The 23,206-nt window shown below is 39.1% G+C and overlaps 1 protein-coding gene across 2 annotated transcripts in view; it reads right to left on the bottom strand.

The window, feature by feature from the left end:
* The window catches only part of CLSTN2 (calsyntenin 2), a 322,960-nt gene that overhangs the window by 4,482 nt on the left and 295,272 nt on the right, over positions 1 to 23,206 (bottom strand). For both annotated transcript variants that reach the window (XR_014526944.1, XM_083506385.1), the window contains exons 10-16: positions 15,904 to 16,070; positions 11,045 to 11,193; positions 10,097 to 10,323; positions 6,215 to 6,385; positions 4,883 to 5,028; positions 1,554 to 1,677; positions 751 to 935 (exon numbers count right to left, since the gene is read on the bottom strand). Coding sequence is in view for 1 of the 2 variants with exons in the window: in XM_083506385.1 (XP_083362511.1) it covers positions 751 to 935; positions 1,554 to 1,677; positions 4,883 to 5,028; positions 6,215 to 6,385; positions 10,097 to 10,323; positions 11,045 to 11,193; positions 15,904 to 16,070 (1,169 nt within the window). In the remaining variant the exon portion in view is untranslated. The remainder of the gene's footprint in view (positions 1 to 750; positions 936 to 1,553; positions 1,678 to 4,882; positions 5,029 to 6,214; positions 6,386 to 10,096; positions 10,324 to 11,044; positions 11,194 to 15,903; positions 16,071 to 23,206) is intronic.

Genomic DNA, 23,206 nt, shown 5'->3' with positions numbered 1-23,206 from the left:
TTGCCTATGCCTGTAATATTGGAAGCAGTTTTTAGGCATGCTTGCACCTCCTCTACAACTGGAGAAGATTAATCCTAAAGCTGAGTAGCAGACTGGAGAGAACCCTTTGTCATATATAATTCCATGATTTTTTTCATTTTCAATGTAGCAAATTATCAGTCCAAATAATCAATTAAATTATTTTCCCCCATCAAGGACTTCCCTCAGCTCCCCTCTCTAATTTCTTTGCACATATTGTTCTCTGCATGTTATAAAATTGTACATATCCTTGTCTTATCTATCATGTGTTCAACTAATAAATTTGTGGGTGTTTATTCAAAACCTGCCAAGGAGCCCAGATCATTTTGTTGTCTTGATTTTAGGGTTTTCAAAAGTTCCTCACCACTGATGCTGGGCAGAACATTGACATATCCACCACTCTGGTCTCTTGACTTCTACTTGTATGGCAGGAAGTCTAAAATGAGTGCCTAGGTGCAGTACAGCTGCACAGATAATCTAAAACTGTGATTGTGCAGTTTCATACTTGTACATGTGTAGGTGCCTCTTTCATACCATTTGTGTATGGGTCATCATAAATAGATGGTATAGACTAGTTGTGTGGAACCTTTGGCCTTCCAAATATTGTTGAACTACAGCTCCTATCATTCCTGACAACTGGGCACACTTCCTGGGCCTGATGAGAGTTGTGGTTTAGCAACATCTGGAGGCCCAAAGGTTCCCAACATCTGGCATCATGGCATTGCTACTTACCTCCATAGGATTGACAGTGATGGTCAGAGCTGAATCATCCCAGTCCATTTCATTTTCTTTACTGCTTTCACTCTCCTTTGAGCTGTGCTTGTAAGCTGCTCGAATTCTATATACTCCCAAAGCTACTATGAAGATTAAGATACTGACACAGACGACTATGACAATAGTAGCCACACTTGGAAGTACTGAAATGAAACAAAAATGGGAAAATTAAACGTAGCTGTCCCATAGCATCTCTATAAAGATATATGTGCACATATTTTCATCAGATAGAAATACAACAATAACTAAATATTCATTATAGACTACTGTCATTTTAAAATGCTTACTGTGACCCTCCCCCTTGTTGCTGGTCATGGCAACAAGCAAAAACAATGGTCAATGCCACAGTCACACTTCCCTTTGTGTAGTTTCATGATACTGAATTGGTGAAAAATAATAGTTTTCATCTGTAAGGGAGGTTACAAATCTGAACTGCCTTTTGCGCATGGAACTTTCATATAGAACCTCCCATCATACTTACTAATATGATACCCCCCCCAAAAAAACCCCACTTTTTTATATAGAAAAAAGGAAAGTGGTTCCACTAGTGCCTGTTGCTTATAGCTGAATGTGTAGACTATATGAAGAAGTTGACCTTTGAATTAGAAGCTGAGGACAACAAACAAACAAAGGCTATCACCTTCGCATCCACTCATAAGAGCCAAATGATGTTTGGCTGCTACCCGGAACCCAGTGCTTGACTAGATAGATTTTGGTCTGATCCAACAAGGCAATTCTTATGTTCTTAATACATTTAATACCTGAGCCATGAATACTGTTTATGCTTTCCTCTGGGTGATGAATAGATTGGAGAAACTGCGGCTGTATTACCATATGATTTACATATTCCATGGTATTGGAGTTGGAGCTATGTAGAATATTAACCTAGAAGAGGAAAAAGAGGATTGATGTTGCAGATGAGTAAGTGGGCAGTTCAATCACCTGCCTCTCTCTGTCTAAAACTCTGGTAGAAAAGTTAATCATTGAACAGATGTTTGAGCCGTTCCCTTCCTCTGAGAGAAGGCAGTTAATTCAAGGCTTGATGTGAAGAATCAGCCTCAAAATTTGCCCAAAAAGATGCATTAGGAGAAGAAAATGCTCATTTAGAGGGAAAGGTTGTGAAAAACCAGATTGTCGGCACTATGACATCAGTACTTTGGGGGGTGGCGGGAATTTTGGGGAACATTTGCTATAGTCATAAGAAGAATGAGTCTGGACTGAATGGTTTGGCGGCATAAACATTTCAAAACAGTAAATAAGGCAGTGTTACAGTGTCATGTCAATATCCTTGTCTATCTGAAGTGGAACGGTGGCATGAAGTGGTCCAGATGCTATTCAGCATCCTGTCACCCTGAAAGAATGACTGAAGTTTCACAGTCCAGCACAATCTTACACTGGTATAAATTTACAACAAGAGTTTTATAAAAAGGCTCTGCTATCCAGTGGGTGCAGGAGGCTTATCTACAATCTTCCACACAGAGCAATATTTGATAATAGCATTCTATTTCCTGTTTTTTTTATGACCAACAAGAGAAGTCATAAGCTGGTCAGTATTTTAGACATTTGTGGACTCAAATAATGTAGAATTATTTCCCTACATTGTCAGTTTCAATGACAACATTCAACATTCTCAGGTTTTAACAGTGAAATGCTATACATCAATTTGGGCACACTTAACATTATAGCCAGTCTATGGGAGCAGAACCCACAATGCGATAACTGTTCTGAAAGTTTCTCCACCAATGGTAAGAGAAAGCTGGAGCACTCATACCTATGGAGAAGCTACTGACTGCCTTTCTCTATTCATTGTTTCCCCCCCTCCCTTTTCTCTGTTATTATATTCATCAGTAGACTCTGATAAGCAGCAGGGATAACCATTCCCTAGGAGGAAAGATGAAGGACCAACAATAGGTGGAGAAAGCCAAGTAGCTCTTCCTTCACTTTGTGTGTGATTATTTATTAATTCAGCTTTCCTTCCCTATTTGTTTTAATGGTACCATTTAACTGTTTATTTTAATTATGGATATTTATGGTTTTTTAAAATATTTTTTATACTTTGTAAACTGCTTAGAAGCCTATTTTGGCATTAAGCAGTATATAGTCATAATCAATTTCTTTCCCTGCTGCTCCCAACAACAGTCAGTAAGCATTTTATGCTTGTTCAGCATCCTCGGTATTCAGTAAGCTGCTTTTAGACTCCTCTCCCTTAGCCCCCGAAATATCTGCTGAACTTCTGCAACCCTCAGGTTTTCCCCAAGCTTGCCTTCAACTACCTCATGTGTTGATCTGCTGTTTTGGTTACATAAGTACAGGCACTCAAAATATGAGTTCACAAAATATGAGTTTCTAGCAAAGGAGGGCACTCTAGAAAGTTGTTTAGCTGGCTAAGATAGATAAAAGACTGTGATAGAAGGGTGATGGAGAAGTGGCCATGTGCCACTGTGAAATGGCAGGGCTGTTATATCAAAATAGGATGGCTCTGACTGTAATGAGCAATTGACAGTCACTTAGTGAAAGGAGATACAAAGTCCACAAGTAGAAACTCCTGACACAGTGATGGAAAATCCCTTTTCTCTACAAAGGAGAGGATGCTGTGAGTCCTTAGTGAGACTTATTGAAATGCTGTTTCACCCCACAAAAAAGATGAAAGAAGATCATGATGGGAATGCAATTTTAGTTCTATCTTCTAGTTGTTTTCTGTCCCTTCCATCTGCCTGCTCTCATCTTTGCCCAGTTTCACTTACACACTGCATAATGTCTCTGACAAGAGCTGCCACAGTCAGCAGCTGTTGCTCTTAGAGTGAGATGCTATCTACATGGTGTGTGTGAAGTTGAGAGCCAGAGAGGTGTGCAGAACAGCAGTTTAGTATGCACAAGACAAATAGTCGAGAGCCTTTGAATTTAGGAGAGAGATGGCTGAAGGAGAGCTAATTATAAACAGAATGGCACCCTGGCACGAGGAATTCTGCCCAACTGGATAACACAATATGTCATAAAATAACATTTCCAGATACTTCACATGTGCCATGCATGTGCAGAAATAACTAAGGCTAAGCCTTCCAACTGTGTGCCTCCTTAGGTGGGACCCCCACATACATCGTGTATAGTAACTAAAACAGGGTACAGAGTGGGTTCCATCCAGGAAAGAATGATCACAGGCATCATAGATGCTTTTAAGTCCCCATTTCTGTCTTCTTAATATACTTGGAAGAGATCAATTCTTTCCTCTCCTGGACTTACATTTGGAACTTCTTGCCAATCCATGTCAATCAGATGCATTACCTTTGAAACTACTGTTATGAAATTCACTCTCACAGTTGCTAAATATCTGAAAGTATATTTATCAAGTAATATCTGAGGAATAAGTAAGTAAATAAATAAATAGCACACCTCCATTAGCTCTCTGAAGTAAGCTATTGCCATGATCCCTGCTTTTCTATTCAATAGGATACTGGGAAAATGCATTACATAACAGGATTGATGCAGTTGTTGGGAATTGGTGGAAAACATGATGTATAGAACTGCTTCACAGATAGTGGGCTCTCTGTGCCTCTGATCTGATTATAATTCTACCATTTCAACTGCTATCATTTACTGCCTAGTCTACACATTGGAACCACTCAAGTCAATGGTTAAATTGCCATGCAAGCAATAAACATTGTTTATTCATATATTCCAGTAAATACTGGAGAATGCTAATCAAGAAGCAATATTTTCTGAGGTAAACTTTATATGAACACAACAGGCAAAAAAGACCAGTTTCAATCTCTGGTTTAAAATCTAGCTATGATACACATGAATTCTGGTAACGCTGAATCATAGTTATGTTAATTACAGATTTTCAGTGTGTGGGTTTGTGAAAGCTGGGGGAGGAGATGGAGCATCGTCCCAGCCTGTTGGGTAGTGTTACATCTGAAGTGATCCATGGAAATGCACTGAAAGTACAGGGTGCACATTATAGAAATGAATAAATTTCATACTGCTTGAATGCAGGATTTTAAACATTTACTGTGCTGAATAGTTAGGCAAAAATAAAACTCCTTTTTTAACATGGAAACAGTGGTCAACATACGTTTTACACAAGACTTACCTCTAAATTAAATTCATTGCTGGTGTAACGTCCATTAAGTTCTGAGCACTTGATTCTAAACTTCCTGTCAAAGATGGAAGATGTGTGCCAATTACGATAGCGTAACTGTCGCAAGACTTGTGCGTAGTTTCTCATTGTGTCCACACCTGAAGCCATAAGACATCATCAGTAAGTAAATGAAAACATACACTGCACAGACTATAGACATGAAATAAAAATAGGGCTGTTGTTGTTTTGGCAAATGAATAGCTTAATTATTTGAATGTTAAAATATGACATTAAAAACACATGCGTCTGATCAACGCATGTAACAAAAAAGGTATATGCCTAGGAATCATAATGGGAACAAACAGACATGTCATCACCAGCATTAAATCAATAAGGTTAGTTTCACAAAACGCACTGAAAATCGAAGTTTGTTAGCCCTATTCAAACATGGGCTAAAAATGAGGAGAGATGCACACACAGTTGTCCCCACATTGAGAGGGAAGGTCTGAAGGGAGATTCTTAGCAGGTTATAATGAATATAAAGAGAATCCTTCCCATGACTGGGATCCCTGCCTTACTTTGAAAATCCCCTTATCTTGAGATTCCCCTTCCGACCTTCCTCCTTAACACAGAGCCAGAGCCCAGTGCCTGTAGGAGGTGGGGTTGAGCTTGCAGGTGGGCTCCCTTTCCTCTTGGAAACCATATGTGTTTGCCCCCAAAATCTGAAGTGGCATATTATCAACCCACATCCCACCATCTTGTAGTACAGGATAAGATATATATCCTCAACATGCACAGAACAAAAGCCAGGCATAACTCCGGCAAAAATAATAAATACTATTGGTGGCTAATAACAATCCTCTTTAGGGCTGCATCTTTTTATAGGGATATAACATTTTCCATTCATAATATTATTTTGAAGAAAACAGACATATATTTAGGAACTATCATTCGAATTATAAACACCACTTCTTTTTCTGCTAAGTGCTACATTAGCCGTATTTAGAAATCTGAGGTATTTTATTATTTCTTTGGTTTATAAAAAGCAAGATCTAGTACAGAAAACTTGAAGCATTTACTTGTTGGAAGTCAGCAATAACCAGGTCATTTGCATACAAATGGAGGCAGGGTCTTCTCCCCCATAGGAGGAGGTCACATCCTTCAGAGAACAATTATTCACATGATGAATTTGAAGCAACTCTTTCTAAGTTTCGCCATGCTAATGAATTCTACTCTTTCCTTAAACAAAAGGCTATAACTTCCAAATCGCAAAAAAAGAACATTTAATTCTAAACTTAGAAAATAAGTTGAAAAGGGGAGGAAAGATCAAGAAATTAAACATACCATATATTGAATACCCTGCTGTGGAGTTTGTAGCATCCAAGTGTTTTCCTTGAAGTTCTGTCCGATCCAGTTCTAAACATTCATGTGTGGGGTCCAGTTCTGCTCCAATTACCAAAATGTCACAAAAATCCAAGTTATGGTGCATTTCTTCTAGGGTAACTGGTTTATGGACTGAGGATAAAACAGGAGACACACATAAAAGATCCAAGTTAAAAAGCAACTTATGGTGATACAATACAATGCACTGCAACATGAGCTGCCCCCTTAATAGGGGGGATATACCTACATCAGCCACCGCTGCACTCACTTGGAGAAAGTGGCTTTTTGCAGCCTTCCCCTATTCAGAACGGAATGGGAGGGTAGACATCCAGCCCTGGTATCCAGTGAAATGTGGCCATTGAGGGGAGAGGTTTCAATGTAGGAAAGTCTTAGCCAATACAAATGCAGGCTGAGGAGGAAACACAAACAGCCTCTTGCGCATTTTGGATTTTTGAGGAAACATTTACGCAGATTTTTGTAGGTGACGTAGGAGGCACTGTGGGCACACTGGCACCCCCAGGTGCCACATTGGTAACCCTTGCGCTAGGACAATTGGAAGCAGTGTTTGAAATTCCCATTGTTCTAGTCGCATTTTGTGACAGGGAATTTCATTAGCGCAAGCAGTTTCTGAGCTCTGGGCACAGTACTGCACCTAAGATTTCAGATTAAAACTGCAGAGTGGAAGGAAAGAGGGACCTTTTTTTGCCTCCCCATTTCCAGCTGAAGACTGGAGATGAAACCCTCTTAAGAATATTAGGGGGATGGGCAGGGGAAGAACTAGACCATGTGAAAAATGAACATAATATTTTAGCTGCAGTTCATTCATTTTCAGCTTTGTATTCTGGTTATAAAAATAAGCACACCTAGATATTCTGTTGTTGCGCCCATAACCTAGGCTTAATGTGCCATTTAACTGCTAGCTGTCATAAACCAATTGGAAGGTGTACTAAAGCACAGTATAGGCCCTGGACATTATTTGGAAAGCACAGAATTAAAATTTAATCTTGTAAACAAATTTACATATGGATAGTTTTGCTGTTCTGTTGTCAATGTGTACTGACACCAACAAGGCCTACACAGTATGAAGTATGGAAACCATGTAAGTAAGGAGTTGTGAACTGGAGCAAGACTTCTTCTCTGCCAGTACATTTGTCTCAGTCACTTTATTAGGAGACAAGATCCAGTACCACCCATCTATGCAACTTGATGATTCTTAATGGGCAACGCTTGTAAAACTTGAGATATAAACTTGCTCTATTTCACTGTGGAGAATAACAACTATCTTGTCACAGAAGGAAGAGTATGCAAATTTCATATTTAATTCTCTGGTCCACTTGGCATCAAGTGGCTGGAAAATTGACTTAAACTGTTTCTCTCATGGGATACATTTGGAAAAATATAAAAGGAATGTCTCTGGTAGAAAAGTCTTTCTGCAGTTATGAAAGGCTTCGGTCCCTACATGTGATTGCTGAAAACCTTTCCACCATGGTGGTTCTTGTTTTGTTGGCATAACATTTAAAAATGTGATAATCAGAACCGAAGTCAGGGTCTGCAAGCCAGTCTGTATATCCCTGGTACTCCTGTAAAGTTCCTGCGTGCAATTTTCTTGTAAGTGAATTGCATATAATGCAACATGAGAAAGAGTTTCTCAGAAATCTGATTGTGGAAAAGTAATGCCTAAATTGGATTGCACGGTTCCAGCATAAACAAAATTATCCCGATATGTTAGGAAGCCTAGTCCTAACATACCACTATATCCTAGTTTCTTTGTTTGCACTAAAATATAGTCTGTTTATTCTTTTATGCTGAGGGTGAGTGACATTTGCACTGATTCCCTCAAGTGCATTAAATATATATTCACAGGTGCAAAGACAGGCACTTTAATATTGCTTTAGCTACCAAAGAAAACATAACATATAGAAAAATAGTTTCAACTTAAATAGGTTGCTGATAAAATATATAATTCAATGTTGTGAGCCAATGATTAATGTTGGTAGCAGCATGGTTTACAGCAATTTGCTTTACCCACTTTTTCCAGCTATTATTAAAAAGAGCATAAGCTTATAACTACAATGGACTTGAATGCTTTTCAAAATTAGATTGTCAACATTTGATAGCAAATGCTTTCAATTCCATTCAAAATAGTTTGTGGCCAACTAACAATTAGATGCATTGTGGTACCAATGTTTCAGGAAACTAATTCCTCATTGTGAAACATTTCAGCCCCTCTCAAGCTCCATAATACATAATTCTAGATGTAATCTAAGTATTTCCTACATGGCTCAGGGGCTGACAATGCCATAACCGCCCATGAAAAATGTTTGTCTTCTGACCCAGTTTAGCTCAGTAGCACTGTCATCTGTTTTACTGTCCTGTGGAGCATGGGGCATGACCAAGGCAGGGATCAGGGTAAAATGCTACTGATGCAGGCAAAGTGGAGTGTTCATGTACATGCACATGTGTCTGTATGGATAAAAGCAGCATCAAATTTAGCAAATGCCTGGATAAAGGAAGGAAACAGTGAAAGATGATGCCTGAAAAATCAGAAATGAAAGACGAAATTTGCTCTTACAATGACAGAGAAAGGGGGAAACAGGTAAGTGGTTCTGAGAGAGAAAAAATGAACAAGTTTCATTATTTCCCCACTTAGCTTCATTTTCTCTCTTATTGAACTTTCTAGTTTTACAGCAGTGCTGGATTAACATCAACCACTGAACATATCTTCAAAGTGTAATTTCCTGCTCCCTCTACATCTCTTTCATATAAAATTGTTTAAAAATATACAGCATTACTTTTCATTTGGACTCTCATTTAATTATACTGGGGCAGCTAAGAATTCTGAGACTTTGATTTTATTGTAATATCAGATGTAAAATGAAACAATTGTATGCACAGTTTGATCTGTATGATTTTGTGTGATTATGGGCTTCTCATTCACTACCTTGCATAAACAAGAAGAAAAGCTTTTGGGGGGTGAAGTGGAATGAGAATGGGAGGAAATAGAAACTATTTTGTCATTATTTAAATATATCTGCTGTTTTTTCTGTTTTTAACTATTCTTAATTATCTTTAGTGTACATGTCCCTCAGCTCTAATAATAATGACAGTAATAATGATGATGATGATGATGATGATAATAAATAATAATAATAATTTGTTTGCTGCAGAGCTACTGTGGTTATCAGCCCACTGCAAGATTTGGCTCTTCTACTGAGTCAAGAGAAACACTGTGTGCTCCAATGGACTCACTGGAACTCCTAAGTGTGTAGAGGATTTTAGCCTGAGTTTGTGTAACTCCTTGCCAACATCCCGTCCATATCACTGGAATGAAGGCATGGGCACAAGATAAGGATGACGGGAAGCCTGACCTGTGTGAGATCAATTAAAACCACTTTACCCCCTTTCAGTACAAATTATACCCTTTACTAAGGTGAAAGTCAGGAACATCCATTCCCATGACTAGCTTCTGATGGGCAGCCTTCAGAACCTGACCTGCATAGTTCCAAGTATCAGTTAATGGTGAGATCAAGCACGAACAACAGAGACAAGGCATTCAGAGTACAGTACTTCTTCTAGCCACATCTACTCTGCAGCATTTCCCCCCTAAATTGTAATTGTTGTTGTGAGCCTAAAAAGGGTGAAAACATATTGCCTTTCAGTGTACCTAAGAAGCTTCATGGATTATAGAAGGCTACAGAACGTTTGGAGGAAACCTAGCTGGGTCTATTATTTTTTAATATTAAGCATGCAATAGGTTTTGTCTCAGGAATATGTCCTCCTCAGTGCTACCTGGTGCTCAGTCTCTACTGTCACAGAAACCATAAACTCTTAAAACCCACAAACCTCTATCTTCAGTTTCCTTCAAGTCAGGAGGGTGTTCCATTTTAGTGACTGTGCTGACAATTCTGATATCCGGTAAAAGAATCACGCCTCTTTCTTGTTCAAATTGTGCAGCCGGTCTTGCAAAATGATCCATCCCACTTATTGTAATCTTGGGCTCCTTGGCCTGAAACACCATTACATAGGCATCTATATCTGGGATACTAATGCAGACATCTTCACCAAAACATCTGAAAAATATATTATTCATTAACTTCATGGAAGAGGTTTTAGTGTACATTCTTCCTTTGCAAGAAGCACACAGTCTGATGAAAAAACATTTCAGCCAATTCTTTCTTCTTCTTTTTTGGAATGTTAGCACATTTGCCTTTCCCCCCTTTCTACCCATAGGGCAGCTATGAACCTACTCAGCTCCCTGTGAACATTAGGAGCACAATTACTCATATTATTTAAAGGGTAGCTGAGCATATCATTGGTAGGCATGATCTTTAGTAAGGTCAATGCACACATACCATTTAAACCCCTTAAATAACATATAACCAACAGTCAATTGTTAAATCTGATTAGATGGCTTCTAATTGTTAGGCATTTTACATTAGGTACTCAAATTGATACTTAATGGGTTTGATATAGCTATCTTGTTAAATGTGCATCACGAACCTAATCATCCATTTTATACTGAATGCATCAGGAGGCCATTTCACACACATCCAGAACTCTATATGAAGTCAATGGGCATGCAGGAATTAGGAAATTACTGTATAGCTGAAATTATTTCACTGTAAAAGTAAATGTAATTCTTAAACTATTCGCCAATTCATTAAAATACCAATTATATTGATAGATTTTATTTTCATGCCATTATTCCACATCCAAACCTGTAAGGTTCTTGCTATGAGGTTTAATGAAGTATAAGCAATGGTTGAATCAAGCTCAGTGAGTATAACTTACTGGACTTTGGATGAGACTTTAAGACGGCGAATGCCTGAAGTTGGAAACTGTCTTGAGTTGATATAGGAGACCTTTTGGAGAGCTTGATTTATATTCACAATGTCATCTCCTTCTATTACAAGTACTGACTGGGAAGGATTGAAGTGATACTGGTGGGTGGGGGGCAAAGAATATAATTAGTATTTAGGGAAGTAATATAGGATGAGTCATTAGAACATTTTGAATAACAAGCTTCTAAAAACTGTTTCACAGAGACCAGTTATATTCCCATCAATTTTTTTAAAAAACAAACCTATAACCCTCTAATTTTATTAGCTAATGTTTGTTCTATATGTAAAAGCCATTTATGAGCAAGCACCCACCAGGCACTCATCTACCATACCTTTTAGTAATTATTGCAGCTATAATTAACAGTAAAATAAATTAGAAGTCAGTGGAAGCACTTTGAATCAAGACAATTTCCTCTACTCTTCATATTTAACCATCGTGCTTTTGCCATAACTGCAGCTTATTACAATGAAATATGGGGGTCATTTTTTCTCTGCAAGTTCAACAAAAATATTCTACTTTGTCAATTCCTTCCAAATCTTTATTGTAAATGTGCAGATGCTTTCTTATTCCACTATAGCAATGAGTGTCTAGTAAATCCAAATCACAATATGCTATTGGCCTCGTGGTCCATACATGAGGCAGAATATGGTGTGCGTATCTGAATTGGTAGAGACTAATTCATACAACTTCTGACTACAGGAAGATGTGCCATATTTTTAAATTATCCAACATGTAAACGCTGGAAGGGAACGTCATCGCCTGCAGCAGGCTGTATGATATGTTAATTATGTTTAGAAAGTTGAGGCAATTTTACTCTGTTTTAGCATTTGTATGTTTTAAAGTATGGTGGAAAATTTCTCTTGATTTTCTCCTTTTTTGTTAACCGCTTTAAACAATCATGTAGAATATAAACTTTATTCAATAAATGAAATAAATATGAGATCAGGATTATATTTTCACATATATGTCACTAGACATTGCTAAGTTTGCTGTAGATGAAAGAAACTGTGCTCGCTTGCTCAAGTTTGTTAAAATGTCAATATCTGTATCCTTATTTACCTTTGCTTACTTCATTAGCCTAGACCAGTGGTTTCCAACCTTTTTTTGGCCATGCCCCTCCTAAGCATCTCTAAAATCCTGATCCACTCCCCCCCCCCATGACATATAATTCTTATTATTCAAAAAATGAACTCCTGTTCATGTGTAGGAAGCCTAAAAGGCCATTCACTGTTAATAACTCATTCTCGAATTGCCCCTCAAATCACCCCCTTGTGGGGCATGTGCCCCATGTTGGGAACCATGGGTCTAGACAAAACGGCACAATCCATGTATATGAAATGGCAAGTGTAACAACAGATGACTAGTGAACATCTAATTACCAAGCTCACCTGCACATTCATCCTGTTCTTTATTCCCAAATTAGGTAAAGTTTCAGACAATGCTTCCTATCTCTTTGTTCCAGATTTGTGTTTTATATTTTTATGAAAAAGCTACTTGGCATGCATGCACACGATTTGCTTCTATGAACAGGTATGATTTGTATACAGATTTATTTTTATTTCTCTTGAAAGACAGGCACAATCTGTCTTTATTACTGTTCTGTTCAACTCTAGGGCCAACTGCAGTTCTTTCATCAGGACATGTCACTGTCAGGCCAACTAGGAAATGCTGCACAAGACCCTATTTCTGACAGCTCCTCTCATTTTCCTCTCCTGCTGTCACACTGACTCTCAAAATAGCTGAAAAGGTAAAAATGAAAGGAGGAACTTGAGCCATGCCAGCTTGTAGATTGGAGACAGAGAATGTTTTGAAGCTGAAAAATTAAACTCTTGCATTTATTTCTCCCACCCGCAGCTGCTTCACAGAGACAGCCGCTTGTCCATACTAGATCAGCCGTTGGGAGGCAAAACAGAAGACAAGAAATGCTGGCACTCCTCAAGCAGGCTTCAAAGAATTGTCAGCTGCAAACAGCAGTGTACAAACTGTGTTTCCTATTGATCACGAGATAAGCAAGAGCTGATGGAGGGCAACATACATTTTTAATAAACAACGTATTTCTTTATACATATTTGCTCACAGCCAAGATTTTATACAAAATATTTTTAATTTATGTTTGATAAATGTGAATTTAGCTGCTACTGTTTCTTTGAAGATGAAGAAAACCCTGGGAAATCATGTGTTTGCATCATTACAATGGAAAAGCAACTGCTGAAAATATTTGGAACATTTCCATTTGTTAACCTACGACTGTGATATTTAGATTTTAAGCTTACAAAAAGAAAGCTTTGCTCTCCCCACACATCCACCACCCAGTCTGCTTTCTGCTGCTTTGTACAGGGGTTTCCAAGTGCCCAAGTGTTGTTGGGCACTCCCCCAAAGCACTGAGCACAGGGCTGACAAAATCCCTTGTTCTGGGGTTCCCAGTGCCCAAAAGCCAGTAGCCTTGTGCCAGTCATTGCCTCTCATCCTAACCTAACTCACAGGGTTGTCGTGGGGATTAAATGAGGAGGGGGTGAACCATGTACGCCACCTTGTAGAAAAGGAGGGACATAAATGCAACACATAAACTAAATTATAAAATGTTCCTTATTCTTCTTTTGCATCCTGGTCTTGAGTTCAAGCTCAAAGAGTAAATAATCTTCCATTGCCATTGCAGGGACAGCTTGAATTCAAGCCAGGGATCCAAAGAATTATCTTTTGTTTGCAGTTTCAATGCAAGCTGGAAAGGCACAGAGGTGTTTCCAGCTATTCCACCCCCTGAATTTGTAGTTGTGTAAGAGGCTGCTGCAGGAGAGACAGCAGTCACAAAATTAAAAGACGCCTGCTTCTTGGGAGAAAGGCAATGGCAAACCTAGACAGCATCTTAAAAAGCAGAGACATCACCTTGCTGACAAAGATCTGTATAGTTAAAGCCATGGTTTTCCCGGTAGTGCTGTATGGAAGTGAGAGCTGGACCATAAAGAAGGCCGGTCGCCAAAGAATTGATGCTTTTGAATTATGGTGCTGGAAGAGACTCTTGAGAGTCCCATGGACTGCAAGAAGATCAAACGCATCCATTCTTATGGAAATTAGCCCTGAGTGCTCATTGGAAGGACAGATCGTGAAGCTGAGGCTCCAATACTTTAGCTACCTCATGAGAAGAGAAGACTCCTTGGAAAAGACTCTGATGTTGGGAAAGATGGAGGGCACAAGGAGAAGGGGGTGACAGTGGACGAGATGGTTGGACAGTGTTCTCGAAGCTATGAACATGAGCCTGATCAAACTGCGGGAGGCAGTGGAGGACAGAAGTGCCTGGCATGCTCTGGTCCATGGGGTCACGAAGAGTCGGACACGACTAAACGACTAAACAACAACAAGAAGAAGCTGCTACAGGAGAGAAACTGTGAGTAACACCATGTGAGGAGTTACTGCCTGAATGGTGATGCTAACAGGGAAGTGGATTCTTTGGGAAAGCTGAGGACTAGATGCTTGATCAGATTAACTTGATAGTTGCCTAATTTGTAGCAGACATAGCAACAGTGGGTAGAACATCTAGGACAGGTGTGAAGAACCTTTGACCCTCCATTTGTTGCTGGATTACAATATAGTCATACCTTGAGTTGAATGTGCTTCAGATTGAATGCGTTCGAGTTGCGCTCCGCAGCAACCCGGAAGTAACGGAGCGCGTTACTTCCGGGTTTCGCCGCTCGCGCATGTGCAGACACTCAAAATGACATCACGCGCATGCGCGGAAGCAGCGAAACGTGACCCGCAGACACGCCGTCGCATCTTGCGTTCCATTTGGGATGTGAACGGGGCTCCGGAATGGATCCCGTTCGCATCCCAAGGTACCACTGTACCCATAAATCCCTGGCCCTTGGCAATACTTACTGGGACTGATGGGAGTTGTAGTTCAGCAACATCTGGAGGGTCTACTGTTTCCCACACCTCTAGGACCAAGGACAAACAGTTCAAACTCCCTTGTTATTTTTGCCACTGCTAGGAGGTGCAATGTTGCTACATTTATAATACTGGGGGGTTTTTGGGGGGGAGGGGTTGTATGCCGTTGCATTTACTATATGTAGCTGTGTTTATTATTGCTGTTACTATGAAATTATACTTGCAATTGTTGATTTTGTGATGTATCTTTGTAAGCTACATTGAGCATAACTTTTGCGTGGAAAAGGGGCATACAAAAAAGTGTTGATGACAAAGGGAAAGTTTATATATTATTTTATTATTTATTTCATAAAATGTGTACACCGCTCAGTCGTTGAAAGACTCATCAAAGTCATTTACAAATGATAAAATAGTAAAATCAAGAGGGGGAGAAATCACATTTGGTGGTAATGTCAGGTGACTGGCAGGTGGGCGGGGCTGTGCACCTGTCCAAGTGGCCCATGGGGTTGTGGTGGTTGAATTGTTGATCCCATTTGCCTCCTCCATCCAGTTACCCATCTCTGCTCTAATAGTAGTCATCTTCAAGGTGCTACAGTAACTGTAGCACATGCCTGATGATATGTGTGCTGTATCTCCTGGGGAACGTGCATGTTTCTATACAATGTCTCAAACAAACCATGAGCAGAATTGAATGCTGAAAAGCCGAAGGGCTATGAAACACCCATGGCGCACTTGGTACCTATAGGTTTATAAAGGCAAAAATGTAAGCATTCAGCGCCACATAGCTCCTCTTCTGCTCAGCTGCTTCCTTGCATGACTTCATGGCATATTAGATGGCTTCTGGGAATACATTTGTACTCTACCTTGTGCTCTTCACTTCATAAATCAGCTTTAAATGTTATCAAAAATGATGTCAGTTCATCCCTCACCTTTAGTCCTTGGCCAAGACTCTCCAGGGAGTTAATATCCAAACCTTCCTTGCAGGCTTGCAAACAGGAAATCACTTTCTGACTCTCAATTTTGCCTGGTCGGATGGTTAGGCTGGCAAGGCTGCCATGGAAAAACTGAGCAAATCTGGGTTTAGAGACTTCACCTCCTATTAAAAAAAAAAGAAGCACAAATCGTAGCTGATAATAATTCATAGATACATTTTTATTTATGGCTATCAATATTTCCAACACAGTCTTTAAATGTCTGAGACAACTGACAATCCAGCTGCTGTTGTAATCCCAAACAGAATTCCAAATAGAAAATGACTCGTACATTGTTACTATTTATGGTTATAACGCTCCAGACCTATCTGCACATTCTAATTCCCATGCAATTAGATTGCATGAGGGAAAGTGGGGGCATGTGCACTAGCTCTGCCCCCTCCATCCCTGTCCCTATCATCTGTCACAAGCTGAAGGTAAATGTGTGCAGTGACGATCCTGCTCTACTCCCCATGCAATTTCCCTGGAAGAAAAGACTCCCCACGTCCGAAGTTATTCCTCCAACTTGTGGAAGGTGTCAGGTATGATGACAGAGGCAGGTAGAGCTAGCACACTCATTTCCCTCATGTGAGGGATTAGTATGTCTAAATATCACCATTTATATTATTAAAAACTCCTGCTTTCATATGGGAGTCTGATGTGAAAATGCATTCTAGTCGGAGACATGGCCTGCAAAACATCAGCCCTGCAGCAAGTGATGTAAAAGCTGCTTCTACAATTTTAATTTAGAAGCAGCATAAAGCTAAGCATCAAACTCTATTATATTTTAGAAGATAATTGTGATTCTGTAGATGAAGAAGGAAACCTGAAAATAGCATGCTGTTTAAAAACAAAGCACCAACCAAATGAAAAGGCCATCTATGCTGCTTGCTGGTCCTGGGAATAGTAAATCTCTTATAAAGCAATATGCAATTAGTTACTGTTAAATTAACAAAATGGCCTTCCTACCAAATTTGCTTACCTTCTATATAAACTGACATTATGCTGCTTAGTAATGACTGCCTGTGATATATAAAACTAAATAGAAATGAGTGGCTGATAGAGGAAAGAAAAACAGACTCATTATGGAGTAAATTAAGGAAATAAACCCATTCAAGATTAACATCTGATTTCAGTCATGCCAGTGGGTGAGGTATGGGTGAATCAGAAGCAATTGGATTTTGCACATTGATTTCATGCACATTGATTTATTGGGGTATAGGCTGCTTTGGTTTGATTTCATCAATATCATAATTGCATACTGAGGTTGATTCTCTTACTGATTCCTGAAACTCGGTACCTTATAATATGCATCAAGCCTGCAATTACTACCACCAAACATTTCACAGAACATTTTTACTTGGTTTTATATTTTCCACATCTGCACCACATTATGATACTAACCCATATGATGTATATTTCCGTATTAACAATGAACTACTATTGCTTTTAAGGAAGAAGCCACATTTCCAGAAGGGAGAGTCAGAATTACTATAACTGACAACAAACCACAGAGAGAGAGAGAGACTTGTGTATACTAATAGCAAAAGAGACATGGCCAACAGATATTTTAATATTTCCCATTTTACAAGATGCATTAACTGTATTTTTAAATTGTTAGAGAAATGCAAGCCCCTAAAGTGTCACTTGCAAAAGCTAACCAACACCCTCCTTGGGACACAAATAGAGAGAAGTACACAGCACTGACAAATGCATCAGAAGCGTTATGGTTTAAAAATAAGCATCCAGCTGAACAGTTATCCTTCTCAAGGGGTTATAGTACAGACACTGGTCACGTCTGCCATTGGCAGCACCTTCTAGGTCCACCTGAGCAGCTTCAGCCAGACAACTAGTATAAATAAAAGAGACAGTCCAATTGAAACTTATTTATAGATCCGGCAGAGAAGACAAACCCACCTGCATCATAAAAATTAATGATGAACCATAGTGTTGATGCACCACCTGAGCCCAACCAAATGTAGCCAAACTTCACAACCATTTAGTTACTTGCAAGGACAGCTACAACAACAATAAAAAGGGAGTGACAGTGTTGTCAACATTGAAATGACACACAGATGGGCTTATTTATTTTAACTTCCTAGAAAAAAATATATAACAATTTGAACAATTGAAAGGACAGTCTATTTCTGCCAAAAGGCTTCATTCATACTTTATAACTCTGTCCTTTTATTACCAATGATGGAAAACCCATAAACACTTAGGTTCATGGTACCATATCAGCTTTGGAAAGGAAAGAAAAACATTGTTAAATAAAACTTTAGTTATTTTTCCTAACGGAATTTTAATCTGTTTCAGGTATCAAAAAATGTCACCAGTTTCGATTTCCAAAGGGTATCTTAAAAAATAAAATCACACCCTATGCCAAGGAATTAGTACTGCACATGAATTCTACTTGGCGAACAACAGAGCATAAACTGCACACCCATACCTTAATTAGGAGAACCTAATTGAACAACAAAGACTAATCTGTATTGAAATAAGCAAAGAAAGGACAGTATATCTTGCATTCTGACACAAAATGCCCATCTCACATGAGATGCATATTCTCAGGTTTTATTTGCAACTTCATGAAAAATAATTTGTTGAATGGCCTGCACCTGTACCATCCTTTTCACACATTAAGATTTCAAATGGAGCCCCTCCTGCTGTGCCCATCCCTTACCTCAGTGTGATGAGTGGCCAGCGGGGGGGGGGGGGGGGGAGAGAGAGACTTTTCCATGATGAATTATATGAATTGGCATATTATGTTTTGAAATGAAGTGGCATCTAGACTATTATGCAATGATGTGTTGGCTTGTATGTTTTGATGTTGTGTTGGAAGCCACTTGGGGTACATTTATGTGGCAATGTGTGATAAAGCTGTTTGTCCGTATATCTGTTTTCTATGTATTTGGACGCTTCTTAAGATAACATAACCACATTTTGCATAATTGTTCCTGAGATCGAAGAGCAGGTTGCCATCTGTGTTCGGATCCAGTTGGACACCATTTTTAATCAAGATGGTAGACTGAAGCTTTGAAACTGCATTTTTTGGGGGGGATTCCTATAAATCCTGAGCAATTCTGAATATGAAGTTGCCAATTGTCAAATAAATAAATAATGACTTTCAGGACAACATAACACATACAACTATTAAGTATGTGATTAGAGCATGGAATTATAAATTCAAATAGGATATGCTTTCTGAAGCCTGGTGTGGCCTTCTTGAATAGATGGGTGACACTTGCAGTGTCAGTTTCTGTCTCCTGCAAGAATATACCCAAATCCCATGTGTTCTTTGTGTATGAGCAAAATATATTAGTCTTCTGAAGCCTACCCACTAAGTTGGTAATATCTGAGGCCCATATACACATTTTTTTCCACATTGTGTACAGTGTTTATCACATCATGTACTTTTTTGCAGTGTATATGAAGTGGAAAAACAAAGAAGCACACACTATGATTATAGTAGATAGAGTTATGGTCTGAAATATGTATGAACTAAAATTGTTCTGTATCATGTAGTCACGTGATAATTTTAGGACAGAAATGAGCAACAGAAAATATAGTTAGCAGTCCTTAGAAGCATCAACACTTACTACAAAACACTATTGGTCCTATTACGCTAAATAAAGTTGTGTTTTAATTAATTTGATTATATGACCAACCATGCCTTTTAGGCAGAAAAAGCAAAGGAGGATGATTCACTAATCTGTTTTGTTGTTGTTTTAAACATGGGATTATGGTTTGTCAGGACACAAAGAGGAAGGGGAAGAAAACAGCAAAATTACTTCCATTGTTTATATGGTAATGTGACTTAATTTGTTAGGAGGCATTGTCTGAAAGAGCTACTCAGTGTTGACTCCATTGTGGAAATGACACAAGTTAATTACTTCATCCCTCACCACAACTCTTAAGATACCAAAATGGCTTTGCAGTATTGGAAGTAATGACTTTTCAGCTATGGAAAATGGAAGTGCAACCTTTTGACAGTAATTAACTCATGTCACGGCTATAGTGACAGGAGGTAAAGAGTTATACATATAGAAAGGATTGGTTCCTGAGGGGAACACTATGAAATTGAGACTTTATCTTTTTTCAAAGATACTCTGATGAAGTCTGTGGGAAAAGAGTTCATATAACCGGCTTACTTCTCTGCCTGTCTTTGCCACAAAATGATTGTTGGTAACTAAAGAGCCAAAGGGAACATCTAAACCTTGGCATTATTGAAGTCATCATTTAGTAAGAGAGGTTCTTTGCCACATTGGCAGATGAACTGTTATCAGAACACAATGGCCTCTTATACAACTAAAAGACTGCTGCCAAAGAGTGTTATTATTAAATATAACAATGTGATAATCAAACTTAATCTGATTTTACTGTCTGAAAGCTCAGAAAAGAACTGCAAACATTAAAGAAGAGGAACATACTATATTCTATTGGTTATCACTACCAATACTGAGACACCAGGTACTGATGCAAATGCTCTATGAGACCCTTTGAGATGTTACACATGATCCAACAAAGTTTTATCACTGTCAATTTGCGTATTCAAGAAGTCTGCCTTTCATAAACTGAAAACAAGGCATATACAGTAATTCCTTATTTTTTCTACTCACCTGGTCAAGACAAGCATTACCATACATTGCTACCACAGAAGGTCTATAAGCTGCTCTATTTCAGGAGCACATTGTAAATAAGACTCAAATAAAATCTGTATGGAGGTTACAACCTCATGAGTAGGGAGGTCAGGCACTGACAGTAGTACTGTGTTCTAAAAACCAGCTTGATGAAAGCAGGTATACGTTAGCAGATCCTGAAGAAGCTTCTACTAATTAAAAATAAATTCTTGTGGGCAATGTATTTTTGAAAGCCACAGTGCAAAGGATGCAACACAACTCTCTTACTACAATATTTTCTGTTACTGTGCATCAGCAAAAAAAACCAACCACCCTTATATAGTGCCCTCCTGCCCCATGTATAGTTCGGTATCAAACCCTTGCCAGGCTAATTCTGCCATTTCTTGGAATAGCCATAGCAAACAGAGTGGCACTCACCATGTTTGGCTGGTGCCTGGGACCAACATAGAAAAGTATATTATAAGCAGCTGCTTATAACTAAAATATTTATAGCTCAGCCATCCATCATTACAACAATCTTAGGGTGAAGTAAAATAAAACTCAATTTAAAACAACAAATGTATCAATAACTTACATAACATTAAAAAAAACCATGCAGATAATGGCCCAAATGGTTAAGGGCTTTAAAGGTTAACATGATCACTCTAAACTGAGCCCAGATATGCAATGCAGAATCAATTCATCTGGTGCAAAATTGATGGCACGTGTTCTAGCCTTCTGGACAGTGCGAGCATCCAGGCAGTCACATTTGGCACTGATTGAGACTTCCTGTCTTCTAAGGTAGCCTCACAAAGTATGGATTTAATTAGTGCATGAAATCTAGAGTTTGATATAAGTGTGGGTCACTCTGTGTGGCTTATCTTACATTTTTAACAACGGGTGTGGGGGTGGGGAAAGAAAGCGTGTTCTCCCTGAAATGAGAGCATGTGTTGCGGTGGGGTCTGCCAAGCCAACCCTCTGTTGCCAGGCAGGGTAAATGCAAGCTGGCCTGGGGCAACGATTGGATAGCCGGGTTGCTGGGGCAAATTGCATGTTGCAATGTGGTGGGTGGGACCAAAGGCTTTAAATATTGGGGCACTCAGCTTTTGCTTTCTCTTTCACTGAGTGCATAGGATCACCCACCCGCCCGCCCTGAGTTCTGGTTGACCTTGCTATGCCTGTCATGGGGTCGTCTGCCATTAGGGCAGAGGCCTGGTAGGAATTTTGTCCATTGGGCTGATTGGCTGGTGCCATTTGGTTTTTGCCTACTACATAGCAATTCGTCACAACTTGTAAGGTTGTGGCTAGGCATTGGTTATAAAAATTGGTGGAGGAGGGGTAAGGATAGGCTGGGCCTGCCCCTCCAATGGTGGTGTGGAAGTGAATTCCGTTAAAGGAATCCAGGGGCTTGTCACGTTTTTGTCCAATCCCTGAAATGGGACCAGGGCTGGCAAGCCCTGGGGAGCATGTGGGTGAGCGGTGAGGGCCTGTGACTCAGCTCCATTGCTCCCCATAGATTGTTTTCCCTTCACTGGCTTCCGAGGGAGTTCGGAAGTCGGTTCTGTCCCAGGCGGGGGGACAGATAGCCTTAACCAATGCCTAAGCAACCACTCACAGATTATGTATTTTAATAAAGTTGTGGCCAAAATTATGCCAAAAACCTTAAACAAAAATTATGTGTGAATTGTGAGTTATTTTGAGGGGTGGCTTGGGGACCTTGACATTCAACAACTTTAGGAAGACTGCATTTTGTGTACACAGTTGGTTCCAAATGGAGTACTGGCAGTCCTGTATTTCAATTGGGAAGCACGACACATTGTTCCATAAAGATCGGTTCTAATAACAGCTTGCCAGCATTTCAGTATATCTTATAATATAAAGAATGTTATCAAATTAAAAAGTTATACCGAAAGACTGTTAAGAAGCAATACCTCATGAACAAATATGTTCCCTCAGTCTTGCTTATGATATTTTCGTGAAAGAGACAGACTTATAAGTAGCATTATTTTAGTGGGCTCACCTATGGTAAACAGAATTAAAATGTATCAGTCGCAAGAGTGCCCTGCTTCTCCTGTGATCTAAGGCATGTTAAGAAGGCAGCCAGCATGAAACAAATCCTGTTTTCCAGACAAGAAATGAAATGTCTTTATCTTGGAAAAAGACTTTTCTTCACAGTTAACAGCAATACATTAAACATTTCCTTTAACCTTTGTTTTTATTTTTAAATAGAATTCATCCCGATTTTTTCTTCTTTCTTTCCTACATTTTCTCCTACTGCTAGTATTACCATTTTTGGCATGAATGGATTTTGATCCCGATTCTCACAAAACTGCAACCTAATAAATCCTAGAAAATCTGGAAGGTTTTTAACCTGTTGGACTGTCTGTCCTTCTCCTGCTGGTTATCCTAATTACAAAGGGTCTAGCCTGCTTTATTTATTTATTTATTTATTTATTTATTTATAGAAACCATGAAAATCAGAGAATGCCTTTTGTATGACAAAATGTCATACAAGAGAGAAAGAGCAAATAAGTATGGGTGAAAAAGGATGACCTGCTTTTAAAGCAAAGGATTAAGCTTTGAACTTGAACACTGTTCTGGAAATACAACAAAATGGAAAATAATAACTCTAAAACAGTACT

Source organism: Podarcis liolepis (genome assembly GCF_965112155.1).
Source record: "Podarcis liolepis genome assembly, chromosome: 5".
In the NCBI taxonomy this organism is placed as follows: Eukaryota; Metazoa; Chordata; class Lepidosauria; order Squamata; family Lacertidae; genus Podarcis; species Podarcis liolepis.
The sequence above is the reverse complement of the archived record's forward strand: the minus strand, read 5'-3'. Positions and strand labels throughout refer to the sequence as shown.